Source organism: Jaculus jaculus, chromosome 8 (genome assembly GCF_020740685.1).
Source record: "Jaculus jaculus isolate mJacJac1 chromosome 8, mJacJac1.mat.Y.cur, whole genome shotgun sequence".
NCBI lineage: Eukaryota > Metazoa > Chordata > Mammalia > Rodentia > Dipodidae > Jaculus > Jaculus jaculus.
The window spans coordinates 5,765,953-5,786,373 of record NC_059109.1 but is presented as its reverse complement, the minus strand read 5'-3'; the positions used below and the strand labels follow the sequence as shown (position 1 = coordinate 5,786,373).

The window sequence follows — 20,421 nt, the reverse complement described above, 5'->3', positions numbered from 1 at the left end:
CCTCTCCTCTCCTCTCCTCTCCTCTCCTCTCCTCTCCTCTCCTCTCCTCTCTCTGCTTGCAAATAAATATAATTCCCCAGAGCATCTCTTAAGAAACAACTGTTCTGGCAGCTAAAGATTGATCTACCATTTGACCCAGCTATAGCACTCCTAAGCATATATCCGAAGGAATCATCTCATTTCCTTAGAAGTACGTGCTCAACCATGTTTATTGCTGCTCAATTTATAATAGCTGGGAAATGGAACCAGCCTAGATGTCCCTCAACTGATGAGTGGATAATGAAGATGTGACACATTTATACAATGGAGTTCTACTCAGCGGTAAAGAAAAATGAAGTTATGAAATTTGCAGAAAAATGGATGGACCTGGAAAGGATTATACTAAGTGAGGCAAGTCAGGTCCAGAAAGCCAAGTGCCACATGTTCTCTCTCATATGTGAATCCTAGCTACAGAAGATTGGGCTTCTGCGTGAGAAGGAAAATACTTAATAGCAGAAGCCAATAAGTTAAAAAGAAGACATAAAGGGAAGAGAAAGGAAGGGAGGAGGGTACGTAATAAGTTGATATTGTATATATTTAAGTACAATGATTGAGATGTGGAGGTAATATGATGGAGAATGGAATTTCAAAGGGGAAAGTGTGGGGGGGGAGGGAGGGAATTACCATGGGATATTTTTTATAATCATGGAAAATGTTCATAAAAATTAAAAAATAAAAAAAAGAAACAACTGTTCTGGGGCTGGAGAGATGGCTCAGCAGTTAAGTGTGTTTCCTGTGCAAGCAAGAGAGTGTGAGAGGCGTGAGACTCCAGATCCCACCTGAAGCAGCAGGGCGTGGCTCACCCAAGCCTGCAGCCCCAGTCCCACGTGGGAACAGTGATCAGAGAATCCTTGGAGCCCCAAAAGGTCTAAACTTAGTAAAAAGGAGACCCTGCCTCAAAACAACACCAGGAAGGCACTTGGGAGGCAGAGGCCAACCTGAGACTATGTAGTGAATTACAGGTCATCCTGGGCTAGAGGGAGACCCTACCTTGGAAGATCAAAAAAATGAAATGAAATGAAATGAAATGAAACCAAGACCAAGCAGAAGAGAGATGGAGCTGAATACCCAGTGTTCCCACTGTGGCTTGGAAGGATAGTAAAGCCCACCGCAGGTCAACATAGGGCCACTGCAAAGCCACGTGCAAGCATGTACCTCATACACACACACACACACACACACACACACACATCACATGCAGGCAAAATTAGTGAATGAAAACACTCTGCTCTTGCAGTTTTGGTTTTTTTTTTTTTTTTGAAATGACAGAGTAAGAATCTCTGAAAATATAATTATTTGAAAACGAGAACAGTAGTGATGCACGCCTTTAATCCCAGCACTCGGGAGGCAGAGGTAGGAAGATCATTGTGAGCTCAAGGCCACTCTGAGACTACAAAGTGAATTCTAGGTCAGCCTGAGATTGAGTGAACTTACCTCGAAAAACTAAAAAATAGAAGGAAAAAAAAGAAGGAGGAGGAGGAGGAGGAAGGGGGAAGGGGGAGGGGAGGGGAGGGGAGGGGGAGGGGCTGGAGAGATGGCTTAATGGTTAAGGCATTTGCCTACAAAGCTCAAGGATCCCGGTTCGATTCTCCAAGACCCACATAAGCCAGAAGCACAAGGTGGCACATGCGTCTGGAGTTTGCACTGGCTGGATGCCCTGGTGTGCCCATTCTCTCTCTCCCTCCCTCTCTCTCTCAAATAAATAAAATACATTAAAAAACAATGAGAACACTAACAAAACTGTCAGACCAGGAAGAGGGGATTCTGGGAAGAAGGCAGGGTAAAGGCACTAGGACATTTTCTCCTAGTCTACACAAATAAATGAACAGGCGTCTGATGAAACTGTTCTGGGAGTTGAGTCCACTGAGAACATCCAGATATCGGGGAAGGCTTAGGTAGTAAATCGCTTCATTTGGGCCAATTTCAGCTCTTAGCACAGTAGCAGCCACACTCAGCCAGGCAGCAGGCAGCAGCCTGTGTGTGTCTGAGCAGCTTGCACACGGCTTGCAGGAGCCAGGGTAGTCACGGAGGGCCATGCCCACCTCACAGGGCATCTGCGCTGTGATCATGGACTGCTGCCGCTGATCAAAGAGGGTGGGCAAGAGGGGGGAAGCCACTGTTGTCTGTGCCAGGCATTTACTACACTGGCTAATGTGATCTCCAGGGGTTTAAGAGGCTGGTATCTTTTTTTTTTCTTTTTTAAGTCTTCCCTCCTTCATTTTTCATGTTTTCAATTGTACTAACTCAGTAAAGAGAAAGAAATTCAAAAACAGCTGCTCAGGCCCAGCACAGAGGCCCTTGCCTTTAATCCCAGCACTTGGGTCTTTTCAGGGTCTTACTCTAGCCCAGGCTGACCTGGAATTCACTATGTAGTCACAGGGTAGCCTTGAACTCACAGCAGTCCTCCTACCTGTCTCCTGAGTGCTGGGATTAAAGGCATGCGCCCCCACGCCCTGCTTGATCCCAGCACTTGGGAGGCCGATGTAGGAGGATCACTGTAAGGCCATTCTGACACTACAGAGTGAATTCCAAGTCAGCCCAGGCCCAGGTGAGACCCTTCTTTAAAAAATAAAATAAAATAAAATAAATAGAGCAGATTAGTGGGGGTGAAAAGGCCTAAGTGAGGTCAGGGGGAGAGATTGAGTAAAGAAAAGGTGGAGGGAGGGCTAATCAAAATCTAAGAGGCTATAAATAAGTCATATGGAAACCTACTTTTTTTTGGACAATGGCACACTCAGGAGCCATAGATTGCAGTCTATTGCGGAAGAGGTGGTGGAAAGAATATAAGAGCCAAAGGAAGGGTAGGACTCCTTACAACGTGCTCCTCCAGACACAAATGGCCTGGATATCCATGACCTCACAGTGCCTGATACTACCTACATAAGACCATCATAATTGGAAGAAAAGCTCATGACTCAAAATAAAAGAGTGATTGAGAGGGGGAGGGGATATGAAGGAGAGTGGAGTTTCAAAGGGGAAAGTGGGGGGAGGGAGGGAATTACCATGGGATATTGATAACAATCATGGAAGTTGTCAATAAAAAATAAAATAAAAAAGGAAAACAAAACAAAAAAGTAGGTTCAATTTCCAGTACCACTGTCATGCGTACATGCACACAATTTCCAAATAAATGAAAACAGAAAGAATGTGTTATTGGAAGACATGCCTTACAAAAAAGTACTGAAAGAGAGCCTTCTAGCAAAAATAAAAGGACACAAGACAGTAAGCTGAATTCACAGAAATAAATGTTCAGCACCAGTAAAGATTGCCTCAAGTCTAGTTTGGGAGAAGGTATATGAAACACAGGGAAGAAATTACACGGAGAATTCCCTGTCTTCTATTCCCTTCTGTATTCATCATTATCTCCTAATCAGAAAACCAAGCAAGAAGCAACTTAAAAGTACTTATTTCTTCTTAAAAAAAAAAAAATGTGCTGGGTGTGGTGGCGCACGCCTTTAATTCCAGCCTTGGGAGGCAGAGGTAGGAGGATCACCGTGAGTTTGAGGCCACCCTGAGACTCCATAGTGAATTCAAGGTCAGCTTGGGCTGGAGTGAGACCCTACCTCCAAAATCCAAAAAAATAAAAATAAATTTTAAAAAAATGTGAGCTGGGTGTGGTGGTGCATGCCTTTAATTCCAACACTCAGGAGTCAGAGGTAGGAGGATTGCCGTGAGCTTGAGGCCAGCCTGGGACTGCAGAGTGAGTGTGTGTGTGTGTGTGTGGGGGGGGGGGTCATCCTGGGCTAGAGTGAGACACTAACTCAAAAAAAAAAAAAAGATGGGGCTGGAGAGGTGACTCAGTGGTTCAAAGATGCTTGCTTGCAAAGCCTGGGTTCAATTTCTCAGTAGCCACATAAGGCCAGATGTACAAAGTGGTGCATATGTCTGGAATTTGTTTGCAGTGGCAGAAGGCCTTGGCACACCCATACGTACTTTCTGTCTGCCTCTTTTTCTCTGTCTTTCTCTCCAGCCTCTAGGGTGTTTTATGTATTTATTTAGTTATTATTTTGTTTTTATTTATTTGAGAGCAACAGAGAGAGAGAGAGAAAGAGGCAGAGAGTGAGAGAGAGAATGGGCATGCCAGGGCTTCCAGCCACTGCAAACGAACTACAGATGCATGTGCCCCCTTGTGCATCTGGCTAATGTGGGTCCTGGGGAATCGAGCCTTGAACCAGGGTTCCTTAGGCTTCACAAGCAAGCGCTTAACCAAGCCATCTCTCCGGCCCTTCTTTTAAAAAAATTTTTTTCCCTAGAGTGTTTTTATTTCTTATTTATAAGAGAGAGAATCGGCATGCCAGGGCCTCTAGCCACTGCATATGAACTCTGGAAACATGTGCCACCATCTGCATCTGGCTTATTTGGGTTCTGGGGAGCTGAACCTGGATCCTTAGGCTCCACAGGCAAATGCCTTAACTACTAAGCCATCTTTCCAGCCCTTAGAGATTTTTTTTTTTTGCCTTTTATTTTTGTTTATTTATTTACTTTTGTTTTTTAAGGTAGGGTTTCACTCTATCCTAGGCAGACCTACAATTTACTATGTAGTCTCAGGGTGTCCTTGAACTCAGGGTGATCCTCCTACCTATGCCTCCCAAGTGCTGGGATTAGAGGGGTATCACCACACCTGGCTGTTTTTTTTATTTCATTTTTATTTATTTATTTTTGTTTTTTCGAGGTAAGGTTTCATTCTAGCTCAGGCTGACCTGAAATTTACTATGTAGTCTCAGGGTGGCCTCGAACTCACAGTGATCCTCCTACCTCTGCTTCCAGAGTGCTGGGATTAAAGGTGTGCACAACCACACCTGGCTTGTTTTTTATTTATTTGTTTTTATTTTTAAGTTTTATTATTTTTATTTTTATTTTTTTGGTTTTCCAAGGTAGGGTCTCGCTTTAGCTCAGAGCTGATCTGAAATTCACTATGTAGTCTCAGGGTGGCCTCGAACTCATGGTGGTCCTCCTATCTCTGCCTCCCGAGTGTTGGGATTAAAGGCTTGCACCATCATGCTCTGAAGTGGTTCACCTTTTAAGAGAGAGAGTTCTTGGTTAATCTGGGCCAGAATGAGACCCTACCTGGAAAGCCCCTTTCCGCCCCCCCTCCCCCAAATGCCATCAAGGAGCTGAGGAGATGGCTCAATGGTTAAAGGCATTTGCTTGCAAGCCAGCCAATCTAAAGAGAATCTGGAGGCTCCTGGGCCAGGTAATCTAGAACAGGCAGTGGTAAAACAATACGAAAGACCTTCTCTCAAGGAAGGTAGAAGGAGAAGATGGATACATTGAGGTTGTCCATGGACCTCCACACACACCGTGGCACATATGTGCCATATACAAACATACACGCATGGACACAGATAAATCATTTGTTTAGAATACTTCTGAAATATTCTAGAAATTCATAGAATTCTCTTTTCAAAAAAAACATCAGAATCTTATATGATTGTTTATGTTTATGTACTTATTTGAAAGCAACAGAGAAAGAGAGAGAGAATGGGTGCGCCAGCGCCTTCTGCCACTGCAAATGAACTCCAGATGTGTGCGCTAAATTGTTTATCTGGCTTACTTGGGTCCTGGAGAACCAAGCCTCGAACTGGGAGTCCTAAGGCTTCACAGGCAAGTGCTTAACCACTAAGCCATCTCTCCAGCCCTGATGCCCCATTTTAGAAAAGAATATTCTCCTGCTTCATGCTTATTGACCAAGATTTCTTCCAGGTATGGTCTTGCTCTAGCCCAGACTGACCTAGAATTCACTATGTCATCTCAGGGTGGTCTCAAACTCACAGCCTCCCAAAAGCTGGGATTAAAGGCTTACGCTACCACACCTGGCTTGAAAAAAATTTTTTAAATGTGTTGGACTTAGAGCAACATCTATGGCTGTTGACAAAACTTCAGGCTCGTTAAAAGCATCTTTGTTGTCAGTACATGTCTATGTTAAAAAAAAAAAATGATAACAAAGTAAAAAAAAAAAAAAGCGTGCTTTCTCATTAAAATAGCAAAACAAGATGCACCGTGCAGCGTTGCAGGAGCCCCATCTGCGTAGGGTAGCAAGACGGGGTTTATTTGTTTGTTAGTTTTTGGCCGACATTGATTTGGCAAAAAAATCCTTTTTACTGTTTCCAAAATGTTTGCAGCCTTTGTAGTTTAAAGAACATAAAAGACTCACGCACAAAAAAATAAATAAATAAAAGAGGACTCACAAAGTAGTAAGACTTCCTTGATGGCATTCACGTGTGCTCAGCAGCAGAGGGAAGGGCCCCACGAGGAGGGACGCGTGTCCCTAGGCACATCACTCAGTGACCTGTCAGGCTGGGCAGATGTGACTCACACATTCAGATCAGATGGTATCATGCTTCAATTAATATTACTTCACACACACACACTCTCTATTTCCTTTGACATTTTATTATTATTATCATCATCATTATTTTGGTGTTTTGAGGTAGGGTTTCACTCTAGCTCAGGCTGTCCTGGAATTCACTATGTAATCTCAGGGTGGCCTCGAACTCATGGTGATCCTCCTACCTTTGCCTCCTGAGTGCTGGAATTAAAGGCATGTGCCACCAGGACCTGCTCTGACATTTCATTTTAAACTGGGTTTATTTAAAGAAAAAAAAAAAAAGATTTTGTTAATTTGAAAGAGACAGAGAGGGAAAGAGAGAATGGGCAAGCTATAGCCTCTTGCTGTTGCAAATGAACTGTCACTAAGTGCATCTGGCTTTATGTGGGTACTGGGGACTTGAACCTAGTCTGGCAGGCTTTACAAGAAAGAGCCCTTAACCAATGAGCAACCTCCCCAGACCCCAGTTTTTATTTTTATTTTTTATTTTTTTGAGGTAGGGTTTTGCTCAAGCCCAGGCTGATCTGGAATTCACTATGGAGTCTCAAGGTGGCCTCAAACTCACAGCGATCCTCCTACCTCTGCCTCCCAAGTGCTGGGATTAAAGGTGTATGCCACCATGACCAGCTTTTTTTTTTTTTTTTTTTTTGAGACCTATGATGAAAACATAATTACTAGGCTCAAATTGCCCAGTGGTCATACCACACAAATGTAAATGGATGGAGAATTGCAATCTTGTGTGGTTTAGTGGAGGGTCTAATAATACTGTGGCCCTTGAGTAATGACGAGGAGAAATAATGTTTTGAAATATCAGCAACCTTAACACAATAGGAAAGCAGTTGCTTGCTCTACTGGGGATGGCATTATATGTGACACAGCTGTTACTGGTGCTTGTCTTCTCTTCTTATCCATACTTGCAAAACGACTGCCCCGAATGCAACAGCTTGAAGCCTTTCCTTTGTCACAGGCCTGTCTTCATGGGGTCCGGTGAGCTGGGCAGCGCTGGCTCAGGTGTCAAGCCAGTGAAATGGAGCTGAGGGCTAGCAGTACAGCCATCTAAGGACTTGCCTAGGCTGGAAGATCCGCTTCCAACCTCACTCATGTGTCTGTTGATGGGAGCCTCCACTTCTTTTTTTGGTTTTTCAATATTTTATTTTTATTTATTTATTTGACAGAGAAAGAGGGAGAGAGAAAGAGTGTGAATGAATGAGTGCACCAGGGCTCCAGCCACTGCTAACGAACTCCAGACTCATGCACCCCCTTGTGCATCTGGCTAACATGGGTGCTGGGGAATCGAACCTGGTTCCTTTAGCTTTGCAGGCAAAAGCCTTAACCACTAAACCATCCCTCCAGTCCACCTCCATTTCTTTCTCTCTTTCTTTTTTCCAAGGTAGGGTTTCACGCTAGCTCAAGCTAATCAGGAATTCACTATGTAGTCTCAGGGTATATTTACAGTTTTCTAATGGTCAACTTTTGAAAATATTTAGTGTATTGTAAGTTAAGTGTCTTAGAATGCCACTAAAACACTATATTTTTTGTCAGACAGAGAGAGAAAGAAGCAGAGGGAGAGAGAGAATGGGTGCACCAGGGCCTCCAGCCATTGCAAACGAACTCCAAAAGTGTGCGCCCCCTTGTGCAGCTGGCTTACGTGGGTCCTGGGGAATGGAGCCTCGAACCGGGGTCCTTAGGCTTCACAGGCAAGCGCTTAACCGCTAAGCCATCTCTCCAGCCCCCCACCTCCATTTCTTATTGAAATTTATTTCATTAAAATGTGTCCAATAACCCTGCACTCCTTTACCAATAAGTATTACTATGTCTTGGCCAATAAGATATAAGTAGAACTTGGGTGGAACGTCTAGGAAGTCTTTGCGGTAGTTTGATTTTATGTCGTGTCCCCCTGCCACGCCCCAATAGACCTCAGGGGTTTCATTAAAACTTGTAACTTGGATTTCCAATGGCCTGACCTGAAGAGGTGGAGCCTGGTCTGGCCCAAAGGTGTGCAGAGTGCTTGATCTGCTTGGATCCATGAAAGCGGGCCAGCTTCTTTGCCATTATGGAACGTCTCCGGATCTGTAATCCTCAAATAAATCCCTTCTTTCCATAAACTGTGTTTGGATTGGAAGTTCATCCCAGCAGCGTGGAGCTGACAACAGTCCTTATATGTTACATATATTAAAAATTATATATGTAATTTTAACTTTTTGAGAGAGTGAGAAAGAGGCAGATAGAAAGAGAATGCAGGGCTGGAGAAATGGCTTAGTGGTTAAGGAGCTTGTCTACAAAGCCAAAGGACTCAGGTTTGATTCCCCAGGACCCATCTAAGCCAGATGTATAAGGGGGCACATGCATCTGGAGTTCGTTTGCAGTGGCTAGAGGCCCTGGAGCACCCATTCTCTCTCTCTTTCTGCCTATTTCTGTATCTCTCTCTCAAGTAAATAAATATAATATTTTAAAAAAAGAGATGCAGTGTTTACTTTGTGTCATTGTATATAGGAAGTCTGTAAGCTTTTTCTTTCTTTTTTTGTTGTTCAAGGTAGCATCTCACTCTAGCCCAGGCTGACCTGGAATTCACTATGTAATCTCAGGGTGGCCTCTAACAGCAATCCTCCTACCTCTGCTGAGTGCTGTGACTAAAGGTGTGCGCCACCATGCCTGGTATTCTTTTACCACTTAAAAAAATTTTTTGTTTAATTTTATTAATTTGAGAGTGACAGAGAGAGAGGAGGGAGGGGGGAGAGAGACAGTGCCAGGGATCAGACCCAGGGTATGAAACATGCTAGGCAAGTGTTTTACCACTGAGCAACCCTACCAGTGTTAGTAATTATGGGGCTAGGGTGGAAACGAAGACTAAAGACTCCAGAATTAGGGTTGGAGCGATGGCTTAGTGGATAAGGAGCTTGCCTGAGAAGCCTAAAGACCCATGTTTGAATTTCCCAGGACCCATGTAGCCAGATGTACATGGTGGTGCATGTGTCTGGAGTTCGTTTGCAGTAGCTAGGGGCCCTGGCAAATCCTCGCTGACTCTAATAAGTAAATAAATACTTAAAAAGACTCCAGAATCAGAGTATTAACAATATATTTAACAAGGAAAAAAAAAAAAAAAACAGCAGCTACCATCCATAAGTGGGCGTATGTACTGGTTCCAACTGTTTATGAAAAACATACAGTAGGCCGGGCGTGGTGGTGCACGCCTTTAATCTCAACACTCGGGAGGCAGAGGTAGGAGGACTGCCATGAGTTCGAGGCCACCCTGCGACTATGTAGTAAACTCCAGGTCAGGCTGGACTAGAGTGAGACCCTACCTCGAAAAATTAAAAATAAACAAATAATAAAATGGAATAAAAGCAGTTAGGCAAGAGAGCCAGCTTTTAATTTAGTGTATGTGGTGGTGGGAGTTGGGGGAGCCAGGCATGGTGGCTCACATCTTTAATCCCAGCACTCAGGCAGATCATCATGAGTTTCAGACCGGCGTGGGTGACAGAGTGAGGGTCCAGTGAGACCCTACCTTAAAAGAAAAGTGCAGGGGGGGATGTGTAGCGTTCTCACAAAGTCATCCTTGGTTTGTTCATGGCACTGAGGGGGAACAGGTGTGGAAACCCCCTCAGAATGACAGCTGAAAGGAAGGTTCCCCCACCTCAACATGAGGTAGCCAGGAACAGTCCCCCCCCCATGAGAAGGGAACACCAGAAGCCCGCTGGGCGTGGCTGTAAGCCGGGCTTGGCTCCTCTTCCTCTCCCGAAGTCTTCTCTTCGCACCGTGGCTCTCTTGGCTGCAGTCTATGAGCTGCCCGTGTTTACCTGTGAGACCATCTGGGAGCTGGAAGGAAAGAAAGATAAATACACCGAAGCCCAGAGGAGCAACTGAGGAGTTTTACATTTTATTTCCAAGAAATGACGTCTTGTTTTCACAGAGAAGAGGTAAGCGAGATCACAACACAGGCTGCCTCGGGGGCGGCCATAAGGTATACCCGACTGTCCACAATCAACGGCAAGGGGTTCATCTGAGGTACAGAAACAGCAACAACTTAAAAAAAAAAAAAAAAGAAAGAAAAAAAGAAACAAAAACCCAGAGCCCAAAACCATCTCACATGTAGTGAAGCAGTCAGCGCGAGTCCCAGTGCAGCCTCGTGTCCCAGTGCAGCTGGCACCACGGGAGGCCGGGATGGCACCACGGGAGGCCGGAGACACAGGGCTTCCTAACCCTGTCTCAGCACACACAGCTTCTCAGGTGACCTCCAGAGCGGTCCAAGGGAACCCCAGCATCCTCCGGAGCAGCCCAAGCTCCCTTCGCCTTGGAGTCTCTCAAATGCCCTTGGAGCAAGATGGTCTCTTTGCTTTGGAGAGAAAGAAAGAAAGAAAGAAAGAGGCTTCCATCTTTCCTCCCTCTGTCTTTCCCACAACAGGCACAGTACGGGAGAGCTTGCTCCCGGCGGGCGCTGGGCCCAGGGCTGATGCAAAGGCCCAGTGGCTTCCAGCAGCAACAGGATCCCACCAGCCCAGCTTCAGGACACCATGAGATCTCAGCGTCACTGGCTTCACAGGGTGAATGGGTCATCAAGAGGCGGGAGGTACTGAAAGGTCAGCCCTGACCTCTGCTTGGACACTAGTTCTACCGAGATCCGGGGCTTCCAGACACCCGCCAGCCAGGGAGGCTGGGGAGGGTGGCAGGACTCCCCCCTCAACCAGTGATGACCGGGTCCCTGCAGGGCCCAGCAGTGTCAGAACTCACACCCGGATGCTTACCACGTTCCCAATCCGCAACGTGGTTCCTTTAATAAAAACAATCCCCATGGATTAAACCAGCTTTCGAGTGTCCCCAGAACACTGAGAGAGAGCAGGTATTCTAGCTGAACCCCATCTGCCGGGCAGTCACGCTGATGGCTCGGGTCTCGGAGCCTCTGTAGCTCTGGAGAAGCCTCAGAGCCGCCTCACTACGGAACTGCAGGCACCGGGCGGCTGCCAGAGCTGCTGTGAACGACGGGAGACTGCCTGCCTGCCTGCCTGCCGCTGTCCTCTACGGTCGCCCGAAAGGCAGAGAGGAGCCCTGCTGACGAGACTATGTAAGGGGACACAGAGGTGAACTTGGGACACGAGGTCTCTGTCTCTTTCCAATGCCTCAGGGAGCCATCTGCTGTGCGTGGGGTGGGGAGAAGGGACTCAGCAGCGGACAGACGAGGCGCTCCCAAAGGCGCCGCCATCCCGACATGACACACTTCCGCTCAAAGGCCCTAACCTGAGCCTGGTCAAATCTGGCTCCAAAGCCTTCGCTCCTCTCAGAGAGGGAGACAGGAAGTAAGAGCGCAGCCTTCACAGAGGCCCCAGATGCCTCCTCAGCCCTGGTCCTGGCCGTTCTGTCTATAGGACCTCAGGCAGGGCACAAGAGGCAGCAGTGGGTGGAGGCAGTGTATTGTTGGGGACGGGCTTCTGGGTGTTAGAGCCACTGTCCCCTTGCCAGTGTTTGGCACACTCTCCTGTTGCTATTGTCCACCTTATGTTGGCCAGGGGGTGATGTCCACCCTCTGCCCCTGCCATCATGGAGGGGACTTGAGCCTGTAAACCAAAATGCCTCAGGCCAAGCTGCTCCTGCTTGGGTGTTCTCTGCCAGCAACGTGAACCTGACCGCAATACCCCCACACCTCCACCTGTCCAGGCCAGACTAAAGAACTCTGAAGTCCCCCAGCACCGCGCTGTGCGGTCCGCACATGGTCTCCTTGCCCTTCTCCCTCCATCCCCATGGCCAGCGCAGCACTCATGGAGTGACAGGAGGTGGAAATGAAGAGTAATGGAGTTCTGACAGAATCAAGTGGCCCTTGGAAGTCAAACTGTGGAGGCTCAAAGCTGGGCACAAATAATCCAGCAGGAGTCTGAAAAGTAGGAAATGACGGTTCCAAAGAACCAGGCGGAGGCCATCCTCAAGGACAGCTGGCGGAGGCACACTTCTGCGCGCGGCTCCGCCTCCATGCTGGCTGGCCCACATCTGCTTCCAAGTCAGCATCAGGACTCCTGACCTACTCAAGGCAACTGCCCTCTGGGGAAGGAAGCAGTGGTCACTTAGTTCTTAGCAGCCTGGCATTCCTTTAAGGCTTTCCAGCTTCTCCATGCCCAACACACAACAGGACCACGGGGCTTTCAATGGCCAAGTGTCACCTGTTAGGGCAACAAGCCCCTAGGTCATCTCTATTGTGTACGGGCCACAGACTTCTCAGCATTTTGGCTCTGAAGCCTTCCCAGGAGGCACAGCTGGACTGAATAAGAGACTGAACGTGACGCCACCCTGCTTTTCACGCCCAGCACATCCACACCAACAACCAGGATTGCCTACCCAGTAGCTTTCTTGGGCTTTACCCCAATATCTTTTTTTTGGGGGGGGAGGTGAGGGGGTCTCAAAGTCATTCAGGCAGAGCACTCTGTGCTCCTAACACAGCGAGCTTCAAGTGTGGGCCACTCACTCACCACTGGAGCAGGCCCGTACCACAGAAGCAGCCCTCACCAGCCCTTCCCCAGTCTGTGCATCCACACTCGGACTGGGAGGTGCATCAGTAAACCCATTCGGTTCTCTAACGACAGCACAGTAGGAATTTTTTTTGGTGGTGGTGGGGTCTGAAGGGGGTGGTACTAGGACTGAATTCAGGACCTGGCACACAGTAGGCAAGTATCACTGGGCTCCACCTCTGCCCTAAGCTGTGACTGTCATAGGCAGAGCCTGTTACGTTTCTTCAGGTATTCTCTAAGATGTGCATGCCTGCCTTGCGAACAGCACACACCAGACCAACACCTCTCTGTACAGCCTTCCCGTGACCAAGGCACACGCTCAAGCCGGCCTCTCACGCACTGTTCAAACTGCAGGGGTTAAGTCTGCCTCAATTCTTTCGTGCAATTATCTGAACTCCCTTTACCTTCCCATTTGTCCACTTTTGTGCTTAGCTTAGGAATTATTTTCTGAACTCTTCTTCAACCAAAATAAAGCAAAACAAAAACAAACAAACAAACAAACAAAAAAACCTGTTGGGCTGGAGAGATGGCTTAGCAGTTAAGGCACTTACCAGCAAAGCCAAAGGACCGAAGTTTGATTCCTCACTACTCATGTAAGCCAGATGCACAAAGTGGCACAGGCATCTGGAGTTCATTTGCAGTGGCTGGAGGCCCTGGTGCGCCCATTCGCGCTCTCTCTCTCTCTCTCTGCCACTTTCTCTCTCAAATAAATAGAATAAAATAGTTTAAAAAGTTATATATAAAAGCTGGGCGTGGACTGGAGAGTTGGTTTAGAGGTTAAGGTGCTTGCCTGAGAAGCCTAAGGATCCAAGTTTGATTCTCCAGTTCCCATGTAAGCCAGATGCACAAGGTGGCACATGTGTCTGGAGTTTGTTTGCAGTGGTTGGAGGCCCTGGTGCGCCCATTCTCTCTCTCTAATAAAAAAATAAAAATAAAAACCAAAAGAAAAAGCCAAGCGTGGTGGTGCATGTTTTTAATTCCAGAACTTGGGAGGCAGAGGTAGGAGGATCACTATGAGTTCAAGGCCACCCTGTGACTACATACTGAATTCTAGGTCAGCCTGGGCTAGAGTGAGAGAACCTACCTTGAGAAAAACCCAAAATAAATATATTTTAAAAAAACCTGTCAAAAGTTTAGTAATGAGTTGTGTGTTAGGGATTCTCAGATCCACTCACTTTTTCGTTCCCTGAGAAGGACTTTCCGTCGTTCTCTCACTTCTGAACTCAGATTATCCACCATCTTATCAATGCAGTTGTCCAGGACCAAGGAGCGGGTTTTAGACTCGATGTCCTTGCGACAGATGGGGCATTCTATCTTCCGCTTCATCCACTCATTGATACAGTAGGAGCAGAAACTGTGGGCACAGTTCAAAGTGACAGCCTACAATGTGAAGGGAAGCACATATCAGACTTGCCTCTCTCAAAGGTACGACAGACAGAAAGGAGCAATATCCAAGATGCGAAGGAACGTTGGCCACACTCCCATCTTATGGACAGCAGGGTCTTCCTGGGGGTGGGAAATTTTAAGCTTCACGTTAAGACAATCCATTTCCTCCTTTTTTTCTTTTTTCCTAAGTAGGGTCTTGCTACAGCCCAGGCTAACCTAGAGTTCACTGTGTAGTCTCAGGTTGGCCTTGAACTCATGATGCTCCTCCTACCTCTGCCTCCTAAGGGCTGGGATTAAAGGTGTGTGCCACCAAGGCTGTAATCATAGATTCAGGCCTGGGTAGGCTGATGGGTCTCTGTTCTGCCTCCCCAGCTGCCAACATGAGTTAGCACACAGACGTCACCTCACGTAAGTGGGAAGCATGGGAATGTTAGTGGTACAAATACATCACCAAACTCAAACAAACTCAAGTCCTGCCAGTGCCTGACTCAAGTGGCAGCTGAATGAGCCAGCGGCGCACATGGTCCCACTCCGCGTGCAGAGTGCAGGAGGCGTCTTTTCCAGGGAGGCTGCAATGTGAAGGCCCGTGAAAGCCAGCAAGTGCCAGGAAAATGATCTACACACTGTGACAGTGCCACAGAACTCCTGAGACAAGGTGAGAGCGAGGGGGAGGGGAGAAAGAGAGAGCAAGGAGAAGGGGGGGTGGGGAAGAAGCAGAAGATACCTGTACTGGAAGGGCTCTTTCTGAATAACCCTCGTCACACTCCCGATAAAGCCCTTTTCACATCTGGGAGTTCAAGACAGCCTGCTGTTCTTGTTTACAGACACCCCTAAGATACAACTGCTTATGTATCCTCAAAAACCCTCCTTCTGGGCCAAGCATGGTGGTGTATGCCTTTAGTCCTAGTGCTTGGGAGGCTGAGGTAGGAGGATTACCGTGAGTTTGAGGCTACCCTGAGAATACATAGTGAATTCCAGGTCAGCCTGAACCAGAGCCAAGACCCAATGGGGGGGGGGGGGGTGGAAGAGCTGTAAATAAACTCCACGTGTGTATGGACCCTCAAACATCTATGTGGATCCTGGGGAACTGAACCTGAGCCCTTTTGGCTTTGCAGGCAAGCATCTTAAGTGCTAAGCCATCTCTCCAGCCCTGTAGGAGGGAACTTATAGTTGATGCTGAGAACCAAGTCAGAAGTCTATGGCTTGGAAAGTCAGACTCTAGAGGGACGCTCCCAGTGTTCTTTGGTAAGATGAGAGGTACGCCTGTCAAAATGTCTTCTAAGTATATAGACTTATCCCCTTTGATCCATGCTGCGCTCACTTTTGGTTAGAAAATGCACTTTTTACAGAAGGCTATAAATACTGGGGATACCGTACAAGATCCATCAGGAGGACAAGAAAAGAAAGCTGACTGCCTAGCACGAGATGAGTCATCTGTCACAGCTTTGGCCGGGTCCCAGGAGACATTAAAGAGAAAGTGTAGGATTATTTATGAGTGCTGCTCCCACAGCCAGCCTGAGAACCTCCTCCAGGGAGATGGCAGTGGACACGGAGGAGACTCCAAACGCATCAGAACAGAACATATGAGGCTACAGAGTACTCAACACTGAAGGGGACCTACAACATGCTCTCCAAGCTCCAGGAACATTACAGAAGGAGGGGTGGTGGTGACTCGGCTGCGTGTGCGTGCACGTGAAGGTTGTGAGAGGGGGCTGGCGGGACGGCTTAGTGCTTAAGGCATTTGCCTGCAAAGCCAAAGGACCCACGTTAGCCATGCACAAGGGTGTGCATGTGTCTGGAGTTCGTCTGCAGTGGCCCATTCTGTCTCACACTCTCTCCTTTTCTTTGTCAAATAAATACTTAAAAATCTTATTAAAAAGAAAAAAAAAAGATTGTGCAAGGGAGCCACAGGGTGGGAAGGAGTATCCTGAGGCACTGTTCCCTTCCAACCGACTGGTACATTCACGACCCCACAGTGAACACTGGTAAGCCCACTGAGGAGGGCCCTCAGGGGATGCGGCTGGGGAAGAGGGAACACAGCCAATATGCAATACGTTCATACTGTAAAGTTTTCAGTAATTTTTTTTTTTGGGGGGGGGCAGGGTTTTGAAGTAGAGTCTTACTCCAGCACAGGCTGATCTGGAATACACTATGTAGTCTCAGGGTGGCCTTGAACTGATGGAGATCCTCCTACCTCTGCCTCCTGAATGCTGGGATAAAAGGCATGTGCCACCATGCCTGGCTCAATAAAAAAATATATAAAATTTATTTTTTGTTTGTCGAGGTAGGGTCTCACTCTAGTCCAGGCTGACCTGGAATTCACTATGGAGTCTCAGGGCGGCCTTGAACTCATGGCAATCCTTCCACCTCTGCCTGCGATTAAAGGCGTGAGCCACCATGACTACCTTAATAAAATAAATATAAAAAAAAATTACTCCCTACGGCAGAGCAAACAGTAAGGCCTGTGCGTCATTCAGGGCGAGGGCAAAGGCGAGGAGGGGCAGACCATGTGATACTTACCTCAATGAAGAACTCCGAGCAAACGATACACTGGAGCTCGTTCTCCAGCACGTCGTTCATGTGGCTCAGCACCTCCTCCTTCTGTGCTTGCACCTTCTCCTTTTCTTCCTGCAAGACACAATACCAGCTGTCGTGTGGGGAAAACAGGGACGCACTGGGAGGGAAGGTGAGAGCGGAGCAGGATTCTCAGCCATCACTTCAAAGTTCATTCTGGAGTCCGAGGATGAAACCTCCTCCATAGGGGATTGTTTCTCGAGAAGTCCTTCCTAACATGAACTAATGCGAAATTCCTTTCTTTCCTCTCCTCACCTGCTATGGTCTAAATGTCTGCCTGCCCGAAACTCCTATGCTGAAACCTGCCGCCTCACGCGATGCAGTAGGTGGGTGCATGGAGGGAGGCAAGGGCTCCGAAGGTACGGGGGGAGGGGGGGGAGGGGTGCTTTCCTCTCCCTCTCTGCACCAGCTCTGTTCAGAGTGTTGTGGGAAGACTCCAGGACTCACTGCAGGTCAGGGGTTGCCAGTAGGTGACTGTGGACTGGATTCAGCCTGCGGAGTTGCTTAGCTTGGCCTTTATGGTATGTAAAAACACATACAAAGGGCCGGAAAGACAGCTTAGTGGTCAAGGTGTTTGCCCACGAAGCCTAAGGACCCAGGTTCAATTCCTTAGGACCCATGTAAGCCAGATGCACAGTGTGGCACATGTACCTGGTGTTCGTTTGCAGTGGCTAGAGGTCCTGGTGTGCCCATTCTCTCCCTCCCTCTCTCAAAGTAAACAAATACAATATTTTAAAAAACACACAAAAAACTTAAAACATAAAAAAAAACAAAACTGAAAAGCACATGCGTTTGGTCCCAGCACTCAGGAGGCAGAGGTCAGAGGGTCGCTGTGACTTAAAGAGGTCAGTCACAATCTCTCTTCCTTCATCACAGCAGCCCAAGCACTGACAGATCTCCTTCCAGTACCTTGGTCTGCTCCAGCTCTTTGTTCTTGGCCTGGATGATCTTCTCAAAGTCCTTCTTGCTGCGGTTCAGCTCCTCCATCAGAGCTCGGTGCTGCGGACACACAATCGGGGTGAGCTGCGCAAGGCCATCCTATCTACGCCCACTAGCTTCTGCCCTCTGGCCAATGCCTTTGGTTCAGAAACCAACAAGTTGACAATTTCGAGTAATGCTTTCTCTCAGAATACGCACCCACTTTCTTCACACAAGGAGACACACAGACAGGGAGAGGAGTTGCTAAATCTGACTCCCTTTGGAACTAAGCCAACCTCAGTGCCCAGTGAAATCATGAAGAGCTTCCAGAAAGCCGTCTGGCTGGCGTGGGGCCCAGGAATACCTTCTATTCACAAGTCACCTCAGTGGTTTGGGACCAGTGCCTAAGAACCAGCCACGAATATGCTACTCAGCCCTTGGAGGTTTTTTTTTTTTTTTTAAATATTTTAATATATTTACTAGAGAGTGAGAAAGAAGCTGAGAGTGAAAAAGGGGGAGAAGGAACTCCACATGCATATACCACCATGTGCACCTGGCATACATGGGTCCTAGAGAACTGTACCTGGGTCCTTTGGCTTTTCAGGAAAACGTCTTAACCCCTAAGCCCTCCCTCCAGCCCACTAGGAGAAAATTTAAGAAGTACTCAGAGGGAAGTGAGATGTCTTGAGCCCACAGTGACCCTCCTACCTCGGCCTCCAAAGTGCTGAGGTTACAGGCGAGCATGTGCCCTTGTGCCCAGCCCCCACCTTCTGACTGAACTTATACCAGGTCACAGTAACAAGTGAAAGGTACAGCAGGTTGTAAGAGAAAGAGAACATGTAAAGTGATGTCCGGAGAGAAGTTAAACGAAGTCATTTACAGTTTTTGGGGGGGATTTTTTTTTTCCTGTGAGGTTTGAACCTCAGCTAGGTCTGTGTTTTGCTGTTACACTCTCAACCTGACCCACAATGCTGGTGGTTTGTGGATGGCCACAGCTCGCACAGAGGTCCTCACAGGCATTGGGGAGCAAGCCACGGCTACCATTTTCCTGCTGCCACCTCACCATTCTGGAAGGAGAGCAGAGCCTCTTGTCCCGAGAGCCTCCTGGCCTCCACCGCATCCGCCCTGGGCGGCGGGCCTGCAGGTGAAGACTCGAGCCTCCATGCCAGGCTCTGATGGTGTGGGCACCGCACCTGCTCTGCTTGCAGAATGGACGTGCCACAGAGGTGCTGGCCAAGAGGCAGAGGCAGCTAGTGGCCATGTGGTGCCCGGCTGCTCCCACTCAAAGCACGAGAGCCCTGGGAAGTGGCAAGCGCTGAGTTACCTCCTGCAGGGCCTGGGCCAGCTGCTGTCGCAGGTCCTCCTCTCCTCGCTCCTTCTCCGAACCCTGCAACCACAACGGAAGGGGAGGTTTCACTGCGAGGACGGGGACAGGGACGGAGCCCAGGGACGGGCAGAGCAGAGCGGCTAGCACGGCACCTGGGAGCCATGGCGGGGAGCGGGTAGAAAGCGCCCCCAATTTTTACCTCAAGCTGTCGGCAGAAAAGGCTCTGAGCAGTTATTTGCTCAAATGCTGCATACCTCGGGACTGCCCAGCTTTCAAGCCGCTACTCGGGTGGTTCTGGAAAACTAGGTTGACAGCCTAAGCATCATTTAATGGCTAATACCATGATACCCCAAAGGATATAAGCTGAGAACTGACTACCTAAACACAGATATAATCTCCCATGCCGGCACAACCCACACGGCCGCCCCAAGTTTCACCCCTTCATTCTGGCCACCCTCCCTGTTCGCTCTGGGTCAGGGTCACTTTCCCTCTACCCTTCTAGGCCACTCCTCCCCCCTCCCTTCCCAGCATGCACTGCTGTGCCTCCATCAGCCTCTCCAGCATGGATGCTTTTCACACACTAACAGGCACATCTTCTTCCATGAGAACCTCTAGGTTCTGGCTTGCTGGAAAATTACTGACCCACTTGGCGCTTAGTATGACAACGTGAAATTGTCTAGTTTAATGTACTGACTTTGCAAACTGTCCTTCTGATATGTTACTGTGCCAACATACTTGTCTCCTCAACAAAGTAAATTACTAATGGTAAAAACCATTTATCAAGCATTTTATTTATTTATTTATTTAAGAGAGGGGAGAGAAAGAGAGAGAGAGATGGAGGGAGAGAATGGGTGCACCAGGACCTCCAGCCAATGCAGATGAACACCAGACCCAGGCACCACTTTGTGTATCTGGCTTATGTGGGTCCTGGATAACTGAACATGGGTCCTTGGGCTTCGCAGGCAAGCGCCTTAACCATTAAGCCATCTCTTCAGCCCTGCTAAGCATTTTTATTTTTTTTGGGGGGGGGGGGTTTTCGAGGCAGGGTCTCGCTCTAGCCCAGGCTGACCTGGAATTCACTCTGTAGTCAAAGAGTGGCCAGTGCATATGCTGAAGGACTGATCTGACCCAGGGCCTCTGCTAATCCTATCGCCTGGAGGCGACAGCAACTCCTGGATTGTTCAGAAATAAGCCGCAGTACTCTGGCTTATCCTTGCCCTGAGCAAACCACGCAGAAGATAAAAGGCTAGCTCACTTCAGCTGGGATGGGTCTTTCTCACTCCACAATGGGGACCTATTTTTATTTTTATTTTTTGAGGCAGGGTCTCCTTCTAGCCCAGGCTGACCTGGAATTCACT

At 48.0% G+C, this 20,421-nt stretch overlaps 1 protein-coding gene across 1 annotated transcript in view; it reads right to left on the bottom strand.

The window, feature by feature from the left end:
- Positions 1-10,228: 10,228 nt before the first annotated feature.
- The window catches only part of Rnf8 (ring finger protein 8), a 30,751-nt gene continuing 20,558 nt past the window's right edge, over positions 10,229-20,421 (bottom strand). Inside the window, exons 4-8 of the mRNA XM_045157729.1 lie at positions 19,061-19,123; positions 17,728-17,817; positions 16,765-16,872; positions 14,034-14,238; positions 10,229-10,700 (exon numbers count right to left, since the gene is read on the bottom strand). Of these exons, the coding sequence (XP_045013664.1) occupies positions 10,669-10,700; positions 14,034-14,238; positions 16,765-16,872; positions 17,728-17,817; positions 19,061-19,123 (498 nt within the window). The 3' untranslated portion in view covers positions 10,229-10,668. The remainder of the gene's footprint in view (positions 10,701-14,033; positions 14,239-16,764; positions 16,873-17,727; positions 17,818-19,060; positions 19,124-20,421) is intronic.